Below are 15,546 nucleotides of genomic sequence, written 5' to 3'. Positions count from 1 at the left end.
ATTCATCATTGTACGAAGGACAACTCCTCTCTGATTGTGCGTATTTTTACACCACCCCACGACTCCTCTGCTTCTCTCTCTCTCTCTCTCTCTCTCTCCTCCCACATCTTTCTTGCGTTCTCTCTCAACGCCGGCTACTGTTTTCTCTGATTCCGGCGACTAATCAGGCTGATCTACCACGGCCCACTAATTATTTCCACGACCCTCTTCATTTATTGGCTTGAAAACTCCGGAAAGTTCGAGATTAGCCCTGAAATTGTTGAAGATCGAAGTACTTTTGTTTATTACTCTGTAATGTGTTTGTAATTGCACTGGGGAAAGAATGTTGCTTTAAATCTTTAAAAAGGTTGCTCATTTGCGCGTTTAGATTTGAGATTTGATTCCATTATTTGCTACAGTAAATCCATCCCCACAATAACGAAGGAATATATTTTGCGATCGTATATATGATCTAGAAAACGACGCAGTTTCAAGCACAATTGGAGAATTGAAAGTGTATGGAATTGATAGGTGTAGAGTAGAGAGTAATAAGACGAGCAAAAACTGGGCAATGGGATTGAAAGCGGCGACGTTTGGTGGAGATAGATTGGAGAAGTTGAGGAATAGTGGAATGGTATCAAGGTCAAGAATGAAGCTGTGGATGATACGGGCTACGACGTCGGTTTTGCTATGGACTTGCTTGGTTCAGTTGACAGCACTGGGTGAAACTTGGGGGCCTCGAGTGTTAAAGGGATGGCCCTCTTGCTTTTCACAAGAATCGGCAACGGCCGGCAGGGTTGGCGATGTGGCTACCGCCTTGGATGTTAGATCCTTGCCGGAGCTGCCGCCTAGAGTTTTGCCTCCAAAGAGTGAGTGACTCAAGTTTTGTTCTATATTGATTCATTCTGTGGAATGTAGCTAGTAAATGTTGTTTCTTTCTATATTTTGTTGATGCAAATGCAAGTATTTATCTACGAACTCGCGTAAAATCTATCATCTATGGTACGATTGTGTTGTTAGACCATATCTCGGAGAAGCTGTGTAGTTAGCTTTTAACTGAACATATACTCTTTTACTCTGTGTCTGCGATAATTCGTAAAGAGATTCTCTCAAAACTCAAGCTTCAATCATTAATCATGAAAATTACGTAATATATTTTTGTATTGAGTGGATGGTTTAGTTTGTAGTTATTTTGCATCGGTTCAGAATTATTCATATAGAAGCCTTGTTGGTTACTTGAATTCTGTCCCCATTTTCTTGTTTTATTTTTTGAGTTGTGAACTTATTTGGTGTGATATTTTTGCACTTTTAATTCTTTATGTATGTAAGTATGCAAACTTGCTATCTAATGTAGGAGTTTACAAGAACAACGGCTATCTGATGGTTTCATGCAATGGAGGGCTCAACCAAATGAGGGCAGCGGTAGGTTTTTCCTATTATCAGTGGATTAATTGATAGGCACATTAAAGTTTAAACCATATGTGCTTTCGGTTATCTCTTTTAAGTAAATTAATTGACTATTTTATTCTCTATCTTTGCCTACAGATATGTGACATGGTTGCAATTGCTAGACATTTAAATGTTACATTGATAGTTCCTGAACTGGATAAGGCTTCATTTTGGAACGATCCGAGGTGTGTTTACACTTCCAATGCACACGAGTTTATCTAGTGCTTAACGTGATATTAATTTTTTTTCATGCTAAAATATGGTTATCTTAAATTTCACAGTGAGTTCCAAGATATATTTGATGTTGATCATTTCATTACTTCCTTGAGAGACGAAGTGCGAATATTAAAGGAGCTACCTCCAAGGGTCAAGAGGAGAGTCGAGCTAGGAATGATCTATACTATGGCCCCTATTAGTTGGTCCGACATTTCTTACTACCAGAATCAGGTCACTATATTTCTTATCCTGTTTGCTTGATACCTTCTACAACACTTATGATTCCTTGCCTAATACATCTCATTGTCGTTTTGTGCAGATTCTTCCCTTAATTCAGAAATATAAAGTTGTACATTTGAACAGAACTGATGCTCGTCTTGCCAATAATGCTCTACCCATGGAGATTCAGAAGCTCCGTTGCCGAGTAAACTTTGGTGCTTTGAGATTCACTCCTCAAATAGAAGAATTGGGGAGAAAAGTCATCAAAATACTTAGGCAAAATGGTACATTCATAGTACTTCATCTCAGATACGAAATGGACATGTTAGCCTTTTCTGGCTGTACTCAGGGCTTCAACAAGGAGGAGGTTGAAGAACTAACAAGAATGAGGTGAGCTCGCCCTGTATTTTGAGCATGTTAGCCTTTGTCTCCAAACATGTTTGGAAACCTAATTTTTTCTACTTTGAAGTAAAAAGGTTAGTTTCACTTTATTGTTAAAATGAGGAACTTATATTCAGCTTCTGTTGGTTAAAAAAAATTCTTTTAACGTGAACTTATTTACTGAGCTTAGCCAAACATGCTCTTTGCCACCTTGTATATTAACACTTGAATTACGTTTTGTTCTTCTAAACTTTTCCATTACGGCAGATATGCATATCCCTGGTGGAAAGAGAAGATCATAAATTCTGATTTGAAAAGAAAAGACGGTCTATGTCCTTTGACACCTGAGGAAACTGCTCTCACATTAAGGGCATTAGACATTGATCATAATATCCAGGTTTACATTGCCGCTGGAGAAATATATGGCGGAAAAAGAAGAATGGCAAGTCTTAGAGCAGCCTATCCAAATGTGGTAAGTAGATAAAGCAGAGGCTAATAGCTTAATACGCATCGGATCATATCCCTCTTGTACTTATCACATGCTTCCGGCTGCATTTTAACAGGTCAGGAAGGAGACGCTATTGGAACCTTCAGACCTTAGATTTTTTCAGAATCACTCGTCTCAAATGGCGGCGCTCGATTATCTCGTTTCATTGGAGAGCGATATCTTTGTTCCTACGTACGATGGGAATATGGCTAAAGTTGTTGAAGGTCATCGCAGGTACTAATTCAAACTTGAACTTGCCCTGGAAATAATGTCAAAGAAAATTTTGATAATCTTGAACTATATTTTCTCATTTTCTTCAGTAATTAGTGAAACATAAATGCAAAGTGACAAAAAGTTTTAACCATCATCATTAAATAAACTTGGCACTTGGAAGTGACACAGTTAGTGGAATTTTGAAGTAAATATCGGTGTAGTTAAGTATTGTCGTCTAAATACATTTTGGTCTGATCTTTGTTCTTTTCAGATATCTTGGATACAAGAAAACAATTTTGTTGGACAGAAGGCTTCTAGTTAATTTAGTAGACCAACATAATTCTGGTTCGCTTACTTGGAATGAGTTCTCTACTGCTGTTAAGGAGGCTCATGCGGAATGCTGCATGGGAAACCCAACCAAAAGGCCGGTTATTCCTGACAGACCTAAAGAAGAAGATTATTTTTATTCCAATCCATGGGAGTGTTTGAAACCATTGGATGAAGGCTAATCAGTAAGTAGTAAATGAAACTCGTTGCCCGTAGATTACTTATATATTATATGCAGTGTCATGTAAAGGAGCTGTCCTCGACTCAATCATGGCGAGTAAAGGAGGATTTTGTTTCTAAGAGGCAATGGTGAAGAATAGACAAGGTGGTCCACTTTAAGGAAACTGAAGAGAATAAGAAGCCACCTGAGAACATTTATGATTTTACATATAGGTTACCAGTTCAGTTCTTGTATAGAAGCTGCCCTTCCGTCAAAGGATTACATCGACTCATCCGAGTGTATACATAGGGAACGATGGATTTACGTAGATTAAGCTTATGTCCTCTTCTTTCTTTTCTTTTCTTTTTTTTTTTTTCTTTTTCCCGTATTTCATTTATTGATTTTTGGATTGTTCCCTAGTTCATGAATATAAACATACATTTTTTTTTTCCATTTTTTCCCCTAAACAGTTGTTGTACAATATGATTTGATGATGGATGATATAAATTTTGATCATTAGACAGAACAAACAAATGTAATGTATAAAGAATGTTGGTAGTGTTTTTGGTGGAGTTTTGTTGTCTGAACAAATGGCTGGTAGAGTGTCTTTATATAAATAATTTTGTGGTGAAAGTGAAGTGATTATGACTTATTTTAGGAGCTTAAATTGGATTCTTTATTTTGTGCACAAAACAAGCTATCGACTATCGTTTGTGTTGAAAGAGGTTTCATTTTCATAGGGTCATGACATGTGCCTGCCATATATTTATGATGTCATATATGGATTATTATAATCTTGTATAGTAAATATTTTAAATACTTCTCTTCTTTAATTTAATTATGTTCAATCTCCGATCTTGGATTTAGCGGGAAAAATCAGATCCCATCTAGAAACATGACATCAAGACAAAAATTAGTCGACTTGCCAGTTCTACCATGAACTGGAGACAATTGTTTAGTGCTTATATTTCTCAAATTATACAAATCTATATCTAAATATATATATAGACACACACACACACACACAAAATTACACAATAATTTGACCAAAACAATTATTCAAACGGCCCTGCTACATGTACGCCGAACCTTACATCTCGATGAACAGTCCCCTCACATGAGGGGCGGGGCTTACGCATTAAATGGGTGTAGGCCCCTCCTCTCGTGTGAAAGGAGTGTACACCGAGCTATAAGGCTCAGTGTACAGGGGGCATTATTCTTATTCAAAATATCAAAATTAATCATGGAATATTATTGAAGGCTTTTTGTACGAACTGGAGACAATTGTTTAGTGCTTATATTTCTCAAATTATACAAATCTATATCTAAATATATATATAGACACACACACACACAAAATTACACAATAATTTGACCAAAACAATTATTCAAACGGCCCTGCTACATGTACGCCGAACCTTACATCTCGATGAACAGCCCCCTCACATGAGGGGCGGGGCTTACGCATTAAATGGGTGTAGGCCCCTCCCCTCATGTGAGAGGAGTGTACACCGAGCTATAAGGCTCAGTGTACAAGGGGCATTATTCTTATTCAAAATATCAAAATTAATCATGGAATATTATTGAAGGCTTTTTGTACATTTGAGTGATCCAAGAAGCATATTTAATTTGGTAAAGCCTAAAACATTAATTAATTATGAATGCAAATGTTGCTTTCTAAATAAAACACAATAAATAATTAATGATTATTCTCGACTAATATAATTTTTATATGGGAATAAAAAGTAATTAACTATACATCATATTCAATAGGTGATAGTGTCTGCATCGATGATGATGATAATTTATTATTATTATTGAAATTGGTAATTATTAGGTGAAGAGAGATATAACTAACATAATAGAAAATGAAGAAATAAAAAGTTGCTTTGAATTACGAAAGTAATTTTTGATAGGTAAGAAAATGAAGAGAGAGATAACTAACATAATAGAAAATGAAGAAATAAAAAGTTGCTTTGAATTACGAAAGTGATTTTTGATATGTAAGAAAATGAAGAGTGAAAATAGATTTGTATTGTTTGGAAAAAAAGATCGTGGGTCGTTCATATGATGTGACCTCGACCCGAAAAACATTAAATTGAATTAGAGGGAATGGTTTGAACTTGAAATTCAAATCTACAACCTATTTCAAAGTCAAGTGGATAATTGAAAACTCAAACAAATTACATCTATCAAAGCACGAAAAGAAATGTATTGAACAATACCATGAGAAGTTCAATTTATTTAGATCAAATGGTAGATTTCACTGTGAAAATTAAAACAAAACTTTCTTTAGAGAGTCGAACAATATCATCAATTCAAATGTTCATACAGCATGCTAAAGGCCGATATTAAATTCTTACATTCAAAATTATCAAAGTGCAAAACCTTTTGAATATGGACGTAGAAAGCAAAATAAAATAAAAGTTAACTAACTAATTTATATATATATAAAAAAAAAATAAAAAAAAAAGGGTTTCATAACCACGTTGAAACAGCACTATAAATTTGGTGTTTTGACTATATTTTTTACTAGTAGAGACAGATCAATTTCATAGAAAATAGATACAACCGTTAATTTTCTCTAGTTTAATCACGATTTTTGTTTATAAACTTTCTTTTAATCTCCATTAACACAGCTAGCATTTGAATTTCTCGCAATCTATGGAATTTTCACATTCTTGAATACATTTTCCTCTTTTTTTCAATTTCAGTTCCAGTTTCCAATCCCTTTAGAAATTTTCAATAACCGAAGGGTCGAGGCCTACAGGGCCGCCACCACAGCAGCATATTGAGAGGGCTTGGCGAATGTTGGCGGATGTAGATGGAGAAAAACGAATGAACAAAAATGCCAATAGTGGATGTAGATAGAGAAGTAATCAATAAATTTAATAAGAATAATATTTTTTTAATATTTGATAATTTTATAACAGGGATAGACATAAGGTGGGATAACTAACTTCTATGAATGTAATAGCGGCTCCCATATTTTTTCGCCCCCTCCACAAAACTAACATCAAAATAAATGCACTGTTTGACAATGATAAAACGAAAGCAGATGATTCGGAACTCTTATATGTCCAAGGTTCAATACGAAAATAATTTCAGGGAAAGAAATTGTTGGAGTTCACATTTCTATCTAGTCCCAACACACTTGCTATCATACCCTTTCCCCACTTGACAGACTGGGCTGCTGTTCACTGGGCTTCGATCGTCGACTCCCCCGTCATCAGGTCACCAACTTCTACATATTTTTCTAAATTATATGTATCCGGATGATTAATTTGGAAAACTAGTAGGGACTATGTAATCTGTTGGGTTACGAGCGGGCATTTTACCAGAGGTTTCTAAACTACCCTTATGTGATTCTTGTTGAAACATATACTTGGAGGTGAGTGCAAGGCAAAAGATTTTAAAACGGACTCCCCATTCATTAAGTTAATAAAGTAAATCTCTTGCATGGGCAAAGATAATGTATTTTAGACCAAAAGCCTTAGAATATCATATGAATGTAGGGATGTCAACTGGGTCGAGTCGAGTCGGCTCGTGGGCGGTTCGAGCTCGTGAAATCACAAGCCCGAGCATGAGCCGAGCGGGCCTCGCCGAGAGGCGAGCCGGGCTTGGCTCGCCACGTAGACGAACCGCTCGTGGGCACGCCCACGAGCTGCTCGTTTTGACGAGCCACGAGCAGGGCTCGTTCTCGTGGCTCGTCGAGCCCATGACCAAAACGGTCACTGAACTTTTATTTTTATCCCCCCCCCCTTTTTACTATAAATACCCCCTTCCCCAAAAAAAAATTTTCATATCAATTGTTCTTCCAAAATTACAATCCTCTCAACTCTCTTTTATTATATCAATTATCGAGTTTTTACTCTCTTGTGCTGCAAAATATACATATCAATTCAATTTTTACAGTTTATTAGTTACAATTTCAATTCATCCAATTCTCAATTCTCACAATTTCACTACATTTATATTCATCTAGTCAAGATTTCATCATAAACAATCACAGAAATGGATCAACGTTCATTTGTTGAGAGCTTGTTCGATACATGATGTGAGCCATTGCCACATCATGGAGAATCGCCTAGGATGCCGCAAAGTCAATTTCCAAATGAATTTGCCGATCTAAATGACATACCGATACTTGAAGATGTTCATATTCACGGTCAGGGAAGCCACACTCCAATTGATTTGGATGATATTAACGTTCCCGAAGCGGAACATGAAGATGAATATCAGCAATTAAATATCCCAGATGCGAGGGGAAAACGAAAGGCCAAAAAACAAGTAAAATGTTGGGATCACTTTAAGTTGATTTCAAAGGGAAAAATCGTTGATGGCCTTGTAGAATCTAAAGCAGTATGTAAATACTGTCAACAAAGATTGGCATGATAAAAAGGAATTGGTATCACTCATCTCAACCACCACTACAAATCATGTGCAGCCAGACATGGACTTCTTCCAACTAGTCAAACGCAATTACAATTTGGCAGTCCAGGCGCCGGTTCTACAACTTCACCCCTATCCACGTGGGTGTATTCGGAGGACAAAACTTGAACCAGAATGGTGAAATTTGTTGTCTCCACTGAGTTGCCTCTGGCTATTGCAGACAACCAACACTTCGTCTCGTTCGTGAAAGAATATCTACAACCGAAGTACGTTGGGGTAAGTCGAAACACTCTTCGTACCGATACAATAAATTATTTCAATAATTCAAAACAACAATTAATTATGAATTTACAACAATATGGGGGTGTTATATCCTTAACTTCTGATATATGGGAAGGGGTTAATAAAAGAGCATATATAGCTGCAACCGCACACTATATAGACCCATTTTGGTGCATGCATAAGAAAATTATTGCTTTTAGAATTATTGAATTTCCTCACAATGCTAATAATATATATAATGCTATTATCAGTATTGTTAGAGAATATCATTGTGAGAGTAAAATTTGATCTTTTACTTTTGATAATGCTAGTGTTAATAAGATAGTCGTCGATAAATTGTGTAAGACACTTCAACCTGATTTTGATGGGTATTTGTTTCATATTCGTTGTGTGTGTCATATCTTGAATTTAATTGTGCAAGATGATTTAAAACATATAAATGATGAACTTCAAAGGATTAGGAATGCATTAATATATATTACGATCTCTCCTAATAGAAAAAAAGCATTTGAAGATTTTTGTGCCGAACTAGGGGTGATGACTGCTAAAACATTTGTTAGCGACGTAGGTCATAGATGGAACTCTACATACTTGCTATTAAAATCATGTGAAGGTTTCGAAAATTTAATAACTAACTTTTATAACAATAGACATGTTAGAAGTGATGATGATGGTATGTTAAATGAATCCGATTGGATTTTAGCTTTGAAAGTTAAATGATTTTTGACATCTTTTTATGAAACCACAAAGATTTTATCCCGCGTTTATTATCCCACAAGTTATATGGTGCTTGAACGTCTTTATATAATTGTAAGAACATTCCATAAATATAAAAATGATCCTATTTTTAGTGAAATTTTAATTGCTATGAAATTAAAGTTTAGAAAATATTGGGAAGAACTGCCTATGTTATTTCATTTAGTATGCGCAATGGACCCCTGATATAATATTTCGAGAATTAAATACGTAATTGATTAAATCAATAAAACTTTAATACTTGATACACCAATCACCTATAAGAATTTAGAGCAAATATTATATGGAATGTATGATTTATATGCTAAAATAATGGGTGCAAATGTTAGTCAGGTACCCTCTGCTGCACCTACTCCTTCTGCTGAAACTGAAGAAGATGCTGCAGAAATAATGAATTTATTTCAGGGCATTAATACATTTAGATATGATGCAACTGCAATGTGTTTATCTAGTATCATGTCGTCTACATCTGCATCTCATCAAACATCGGTCGAAACTCAAAATGCAATGCCTGCCGAATTAATTGATTATTTCAATTATAATATGCCAACAGACAAAACATTTAAAAAAATTTCAGAAGAAGTAATTGAATGCTGGCGAAAGTATGAAAGACGTTGGCCAATTGTTTCCGCAATTGCGAAAGATCTATTAACACCTCCGGTTAGCACTGTTGCTTTGAAATCTGTTTTTAGTGCAGATAAAAGGGTTTTGACCGATATCAGGAGCCGACTGAAAGAAGATGCTTTGGAAGCGTTAATGTGTGTGAAATATTGGCAGGACACTCATTTTTTACTACAAGATAAATACGCTGAAATTGCATGTCGTCAGGTAAGTGATATTTGATTTAATTATATTAATCAAAATTTTTTTATTTTTTAATCATTAAATTTAATTTTCTTTAAAAAATTGTACACGTTATAACAAGTTGTTCGTGTACAATTTTTAACTCCGTTTACTTAAAATTGATGCAGTTGGTCCCAAACTCGAATAAAGGAGGAGGGTTTACATTTTATTAACTTTAAAAAGAAATCAAAAAAATATATTTTTTATAAATGTATTTCAAAAAATAATTCATTTTCATTATATAAATATTTTATAGTTTATAAAAAGTATTACAAATTATAATATGATAAAAATAAAAAAAATAAAAACTTGTTTTCGTTAAAATATTTGTATTTTTTAATATTTTTTATTTTTAAAACTCTATTCTTTTTTAACTTTAAAAAGAAATCAAAAAAATATATTTTTTGTAAATGTATTTCAAAAAATAATTCGTTTTCATTATATAAATATTTTATACTTTATAAAATGTATTACAAATTAAAATATGATATAAATAAAAAAAAAACTTGTTTTCTTTAAATTATTTGTATTTTTTAATACTTTTTATTTTTAAAACTCTATTCTTTTTAAACTTTAAAAAGAAATCAAAAATATATATTTTTTGTAATGTATTTCAAAAAATAATTCGTTTTCATTATATAAATTTTTTATACTTTATAAAAACTATTATTAATTACAATATGATATAAATAAAAATAATAATAACTTGTTTTCGTTAAATTATTTGTATTTTTTAATAATAATATTACTGTCTGGGAAATTTAAGAATCCCTAGACTTGAACAAAAAAGAGACATGTACAAAGGTTCCAGATTTCAGTTAGGCGGGTTTCTATGTTGACATGGACATTGATGAGCCTTCTTAGAAAGGAAAAGGGGAACCCAAAAAAATTAATTAATACTAAAAATGAAAAATATTACTATACTGTTAAACTAGCATCAGATTTCATCTAGTTTTGAGTCTCTTTAAGGCTTGTTCAGACTCCTCTGTACTTGCAGCTCTAGAACGAGGCAAGGCTTTATTGCCGGTCGGGACATCATCTTCATCCTGGAGAATACGCACAGTTATTAAAGGATCTGGCCTGTGATTCTACAGTATAAGAGCTCAAAATGTCATTTCTAATTTTTATGATCAACTTAAGACTGGGATTCAAGTACCTTGACAGTGGATGCTGAAGAAACTGGAGCTCTTTTCCCAAGATCAATCCGTACTGAGATGTTGGCTCGTGATAGATCTACCCCGGTATTTTTTAGTGCTTGTGTAAGAGTATTCAACAACCTGTTTAATAGAATGGTGTAAATGGACACAAAATCAACAAAATATGACACACTCTATTAAACCACAGATGTTTCGTTGATCCACCTCGTCAAGATGCGTAACTGTTTTAAGCAATGAGAAAATTATTTAAATTTCCTCTTCAACACCGTCTCTTGCCCATTCATTTTTCATCCAATGCTTGCCATATGCAAAATTTTTAAACTCGGGAACTTTGCCCGTTCTCACATCATAATGAACCACCTCATCTAAAATTTTAAGATGTTTGAAACTTGATGAACATATTTAAATTTAGTCTTCAACATGCTTTCTTGAAAAGGAAGAACAGAGGACTATGTTTGTCATAAATGAGTACAGGGAATGAAATTGTTTGGCCGTAAAAAATACAAATCAAATTCTCATTTCCTGAAGAACACTCACACCTAATTGATGAAGAAGCAATAATAAGAAATTCTTACTTTTGAGAATATGCGTTTGAGATGCTTATTGTACCGCTTTCAATAGTCAGTTCCTGGTTTTTCATCTTATCATCGACAACAGTGCATTCGGTCACACGAGATCTGTTCTGCAACAAATGGGATTGAGGCCAAGTTGCAGTTTTATCTGCATCAGATGCTGGTATTGGGGAATCTGGGGATGCTGCAATGCCGGTACTACCAAAAGAGAAAATGTTGCGCTGCATTATTGGAAGAACTGGTGCTGTCTTAGTTCTTAATGAAGGCTCCCTGTCTCTGGAAGTTGTTGCAGTTTTTGTGTCTGATTCTACTAGGTTTTGTCCATTGATTGGGATGGCGGGAGAGACGAAATTCTTGTTCTCATCAAACTTTGCAGGAAAAACTGATGCTGAAGTCGACTCCGGGTTCATTCCTCGTGAGTGATCAATGAAACCTTCAGCTATATGAGACTGACTCTGTTACACAATAGGTAATGACATTACTAATGGAGGCAATTCCGTTGCAAACATTCAGTGTTGGATAGAACAATCTAGATTAAAGCTACAGGTAACTTGCACATTAAATATCTCCACACACAGTACACTTGAGTTCCATATATTTTATTACAGTTTAAATGTAAATGCTATATGTTGCCTCAAATATCCCAGAGTTGAATGAAAACCCACATTTATGTTAACAAATTTTGTACACATTCAACTAGATGTCTTTCCAATTATGTGTTGTGTCATTCAGTTTTTAAACTTTGGAAAAGTATGTTGGCTATTGATAAGCTTTAACAAGCTACCCCATCTACAGCAGAATACATGGGAGGCCTGTGTCCATTTTAAGTAATAAATATAAGGCCTGCATGGACTTTTAGCCAGTTTACACAGCCAAGGAAGTAGAGAAGGAATACTGCAAATGAACAGAGATTTACGCATTGCAAGAACTTTGACGGTTCATGGTTCCAGACATTATATGAACTTTCATACTTGTGTACTTTCTCTTGCAAGAACTGAATGTACTCGATGACCTGCAAAATTATTACAACTGTCAATTTTTAAGTTAAGATATGTTGTTCTTTGAGGTTAGACTATGAAATATTGTTTCATGATCTCCAGGTACCTCTAGTAAGAACGATGCCTTGTCTCTCTTTTGCTCACTATGAGGAATAATCTCCCTCAGCCTCTGGAATCTGCATTATACCAAATACAATATATTAGAATCTAATTTAATTCTTGATAGGTGTTTGTCAGCAATGTACCCACCCACCCATCCCCTCATGCATCTACATCAAATATGAATTTGTGTCTAGAATGCATTTTTTCCTTTTAAGTTAGAGAAGTGTAGAGAAACTTTTCAAAGGACAGATGAGTTCGACCAGATTATGAATAATTTGAGAGTACTACTAAAGGAGTTATTGGACAAGAAACCATTTGTCAACAAAAATTTCAGGCAATAGATTACAAGTATAGCCGGGATTCAAAAGTTTGTGTGCAATGCCTACAGTATATATATCCAGAAGAGAGAGAGATATCTACAATGTAACAGGCCAACATTCTGAGGAGAAAAATATTTTTGCCTATGTCCAACAATGGGAGAAGTGAGTTAAGAACCAACAATAAGGCAATCTTCAATTTTAGTTCCATGAGTAGTCAGATGAAAATTCTATTAACACAAATAAATAAAGATATTAAATTTGGGAAGGAGCGATTTCTTGATCAGAGAACAAAGAATGCTGAAGTGCACACAATCAACAAAATGCATCTTAACTCAAAAGGATATTTATTGTAATACATCGAACAATAAGAAATTTTAGATGTAAGGGTTTATAAACATGCCTATCATTGATCTTGCTTCTTCTACGTTTCTCCGTTGCTGAGTGTTTTGAACGTGCTGTGTTAGGCTTTTGATCCGTGGGCTTTCCTTCAACATTTACAGAAAAATTACCTGTCGTATAATAAGCTATTTAGTCAAAAAAAAGGAGAAACAAAGGATAGAGCAATTATTACACATACATAAGCAAAGAGACCTTTTGGGTAAGGTGTGGTCTCTTTCTTAACGACGAACTCCTCGTTGCCATCATCGTAGTCCTCTTCTCGGTCATTAGTTGCTGATGTCATCATATTTTTTAAACTCTTGTTTTTCTGAGATGATGATGGCCTGAGAAACAAAAAACTCTTTGAGGACTTCAAAGAATTGCATAATACACATAAATCTACAGAAAATTTCCCTTACTGAGAGGACAAGAAAGAACTCAAGGTGTTGGAATTGTGACTCCGGTTGGAAGATGACTGTGATGGAGGTTCCAACACTGTCATCCATTTGCCTCCCACTCCGTTCAGACCTGATTCTGTCAAAGACATATTGTCAGCAGTCAAGAGTATAAAATTACACTATTTTGTAAATACTAATTATAAGATTTGATATCTGTAGGCGAAGGTCATAAATTTACCTCTCAGGACATGTCTCTCTGCAGCAATATTCTCCTTCCCTGTCTGTCCCTTTTTTACCGAAGATTCATCCCACAGCATTAAACCACTTCCAGCGTAAGAATCGGGGTTTTGGTTTTCATCACTTCTTGTGGTACTTGCCTGCGCCATAAATAAGCTCCCCTCTGGCTTTAAAACTCTTTGATTTAAATAAGAAATGCTGCATGTCCCAATGCCACCAGGAAGAACATGCTCCACTGAGGGAGGAGGACCTGGAGGTGGAGGCTTTTCAATAGCAGTAATTACAATTTTGTTTTCTTCTTTGGTAGCATGCTTCCCAACACGTTCCAACGGTTGTAAGAGGTCCTGAGTTTTAAGGTAGCCACCTGCTTATATTCAGGGGAAAAAATGAAAGGAAAGAATAAGATCGTCACTCTGATTTTCCAAATGCATAATTCTGAATTATCAACCTGGCAAATAACAAGAGGCAGGATTTTAAACCTGGGAATATATTATTTTCTTTCCTAATCATTTGTATCATATCATCAGACACCGAGGTATGTTCCAACCAAACGGGTAGGAATCATAGAATTAAAAACGCTTAAGCAAATAATGCAATTGGCAATATTTCTTATAATAAAGGCAGAGTCTTCAAAATCACACAAGAATTAATCTCTTCCTACAAACATAACATTGGATCGTCATTCTGATTTCAGCTCAAAAGTTTAACAGTAATCATGTCAAATAATTCTTTGATAGATTTCTCGGCATTATTAGACATATATTACAATCATGTCAAATAATACTTTGAGACATATAATATATTATTTTGAGCAAAAATTAATGTTTCTTCATAGAAATACTTTTTAATTATTGGAACCTCAGTTCATAATAAATGGATAAATTAGTTCAGTTTTTATGTGTGTGCGCATTGAAAAAGATGCAAAATAAGTTCGAGAATTAGATATCTTCTTAGAACTCAGCATGCTTATTATATTTCAAGGAAATAAATTATGAACTTCCTGTTGTACTAATTTCCCCAGATTTAACAAAAATCTGAACCCAGAGATCATAAAAAATAAATATATCTGACCCATTTAAACAGTTTTATGCATATATGATTTGTACATTTTATCTGCATCAGATATTAATCTTTCTAAATTATCTAAGAATTTGATCTTAATTTTCGCTCGAGGAATTTAACTGGGTCAGACTAATTTTTCTAAACTAATTAAGAAATTAGTCTCGCTCTACCAAAATCTTAGGCCGTGGTTGGTTTGCCGTTTTCGGCTCATTTTCCGTTTTCTGTTTTTGAAAACGCGAAAAACGCATTTGGTTCGTCGTTTTCGAAAACAAGTTAAAATTTATAACTGAAAACGCAAAACGACTTTTTATCGTTTTTAGCGTTTTCAGTTATAAATGTCGAAAACGCTCAAAATCGTTTTGAAAATGAAAATGGAAAATGAAAATGCAAACCAATCACTACCTTAGGCCCTGTTCTCTTTACCGTTTTCGGGTCGTTTTCTGTTTTCGATTTTTCAAAACGGTGAAAACGTGTTCTCTTTCCCGTTTTCGAAAACGAATTTTCGAAAACGTTTTCGAAAACCAAAAAAATTTGTGAAGAAAACACAAAACGACTTTTTTGTCGTTTTGGGCGTTTTCAGTGTAAAACTTGAAAAAATTGAAAACGCGGGAAACACTT

At 34.6% G+C, this 15,546-nt stretch overlaps 2 protein-coding genes across 6 annotated transcripts in view; one reads left to right on the top strand and one right to left on the bottom strand.

Moving 5' to 3' along the window:
• On the top strand, positions 1 to 4,003 carry LOC111401888 (O-fucosyltransferase 34-like). The gene is made up of 8 exons (XM_023029858.1): positions 1 to 848; positions 1,334 to 1,401; positions 1,525 to 1,613; positions 1,710 to 1,875; positions 1,964 to 2,253; positions 2,512 to 2,716; positions 2,808 to 2,965; positions 3,216 to 4,003. Exons 1-8 carry the CDS (start codon positions 551 to 553, stop codon positions 3,451 to 3,453), a joined length of 1,512 nt encoding a protein of 503 aa, XP_022885626.1. The 5' UTR covers positions 1 to 550; the 3' UTR covers positions 3,454 to 4,003.
• A 6,461-nt stretch (positions 4,004 to 10,464) lies between these two features.
• Positions 10,465 to 15,546, bottom strand: part of LOC111401887 (transcription factor BIM1-like) — a 7,285-nt gene continuing 2,203 nt past the window's right edge. For 2 of the 5 annotated variants that reach the window (XM_023029852.1, XM_023029854.1), the window contains exons 4-12: positions 13,868 to 14,230; positions 13,651 to 13,765; positions 13,445 to 13,575; positions 13,254 to 13,362; positions 12,538 to 12,607; positions 12,350 to 12,445; positions 11,437 to 11,888; positions 10,861 to 10,981; positions 10,465 to 10,750 (exon numbers count right to left, since the gene is read on the bottom strand). In XM_023029852.1, the coding sequence (XP_022885620.1) occupies positions 10,649 to 10,750; positions 10,861 to 10,981; positions 11,437 to 11,888; positions 12,350 to 12,445; positions 12,538 to 12,607; positions 13,254 to 13,362; positions 13,445 to 13,575; positions 13,651 to 13,765; positions 13,868 to 14,230 (1,559 nt within the window). In that variant the 3' untranslated portion in view covers positions 10,465 to 10,648. Of the gene's footprint in view, positions 10,751 to 10,860; positions 10,982 to 11,436; positions 11,889 to 12,349; positions 12,446 to 12,537; positions 12,608 to 13,253; positions 13,363 to 13,444; positions 13,576 to 13,650; positions 13,766 to 13,867; positions 14,315 to 15,546 lie in introns of all 5 variants that reach the window. The other 3 variants (XM_023029853.1, XM_023029856.1, XM_023029857.1) reach the window with 2 other exon arrangements.

Source organism: Olea europaea, chromosome 10, assembly GCF_002742605.1.
Source record: "Olea europaea var. sylvestris chromosome 10, O_europaea_v1, whole genome shotgun sequence".
NCBI classification, from domain to species: domain Eukaryota; kingdom Viridiplantae; phylum Streptophyta; class Magnoliopsida; order Lamiales; family Oleaceae; genus Olea; species Olea europaea.
The sequence above is the reverse complement of the archived record's forward strand: the minus strand, read 5'-3'. Positions and strand labels throughout refer to the sequence as shown.

Bases quoted from the DNA above. Each gene is read 5' to 3' on its own strand.
- LOC111401888 (XM_023029858.1), top strand. From the start codon at position 551: ATGGGATTGAAAGCGGCGACGTTTGGTGGAGATAGATTGGAGAAGTTG. The intron at 1,402-1,524 runs GTAGGTTTTTCC...CTTTGCCTACAG, and splicing joins TCAACCAAATGAGGGCAGCG to ATATGTGACATGGTTGCAAT. The intron at 2,254-2,511 runs GTGAGCTCGCCC...CCATTACGGCAG, and splicing joins GAAGAACTAACAAGAATGAG to ATATGCATATCCCTGGTGGA.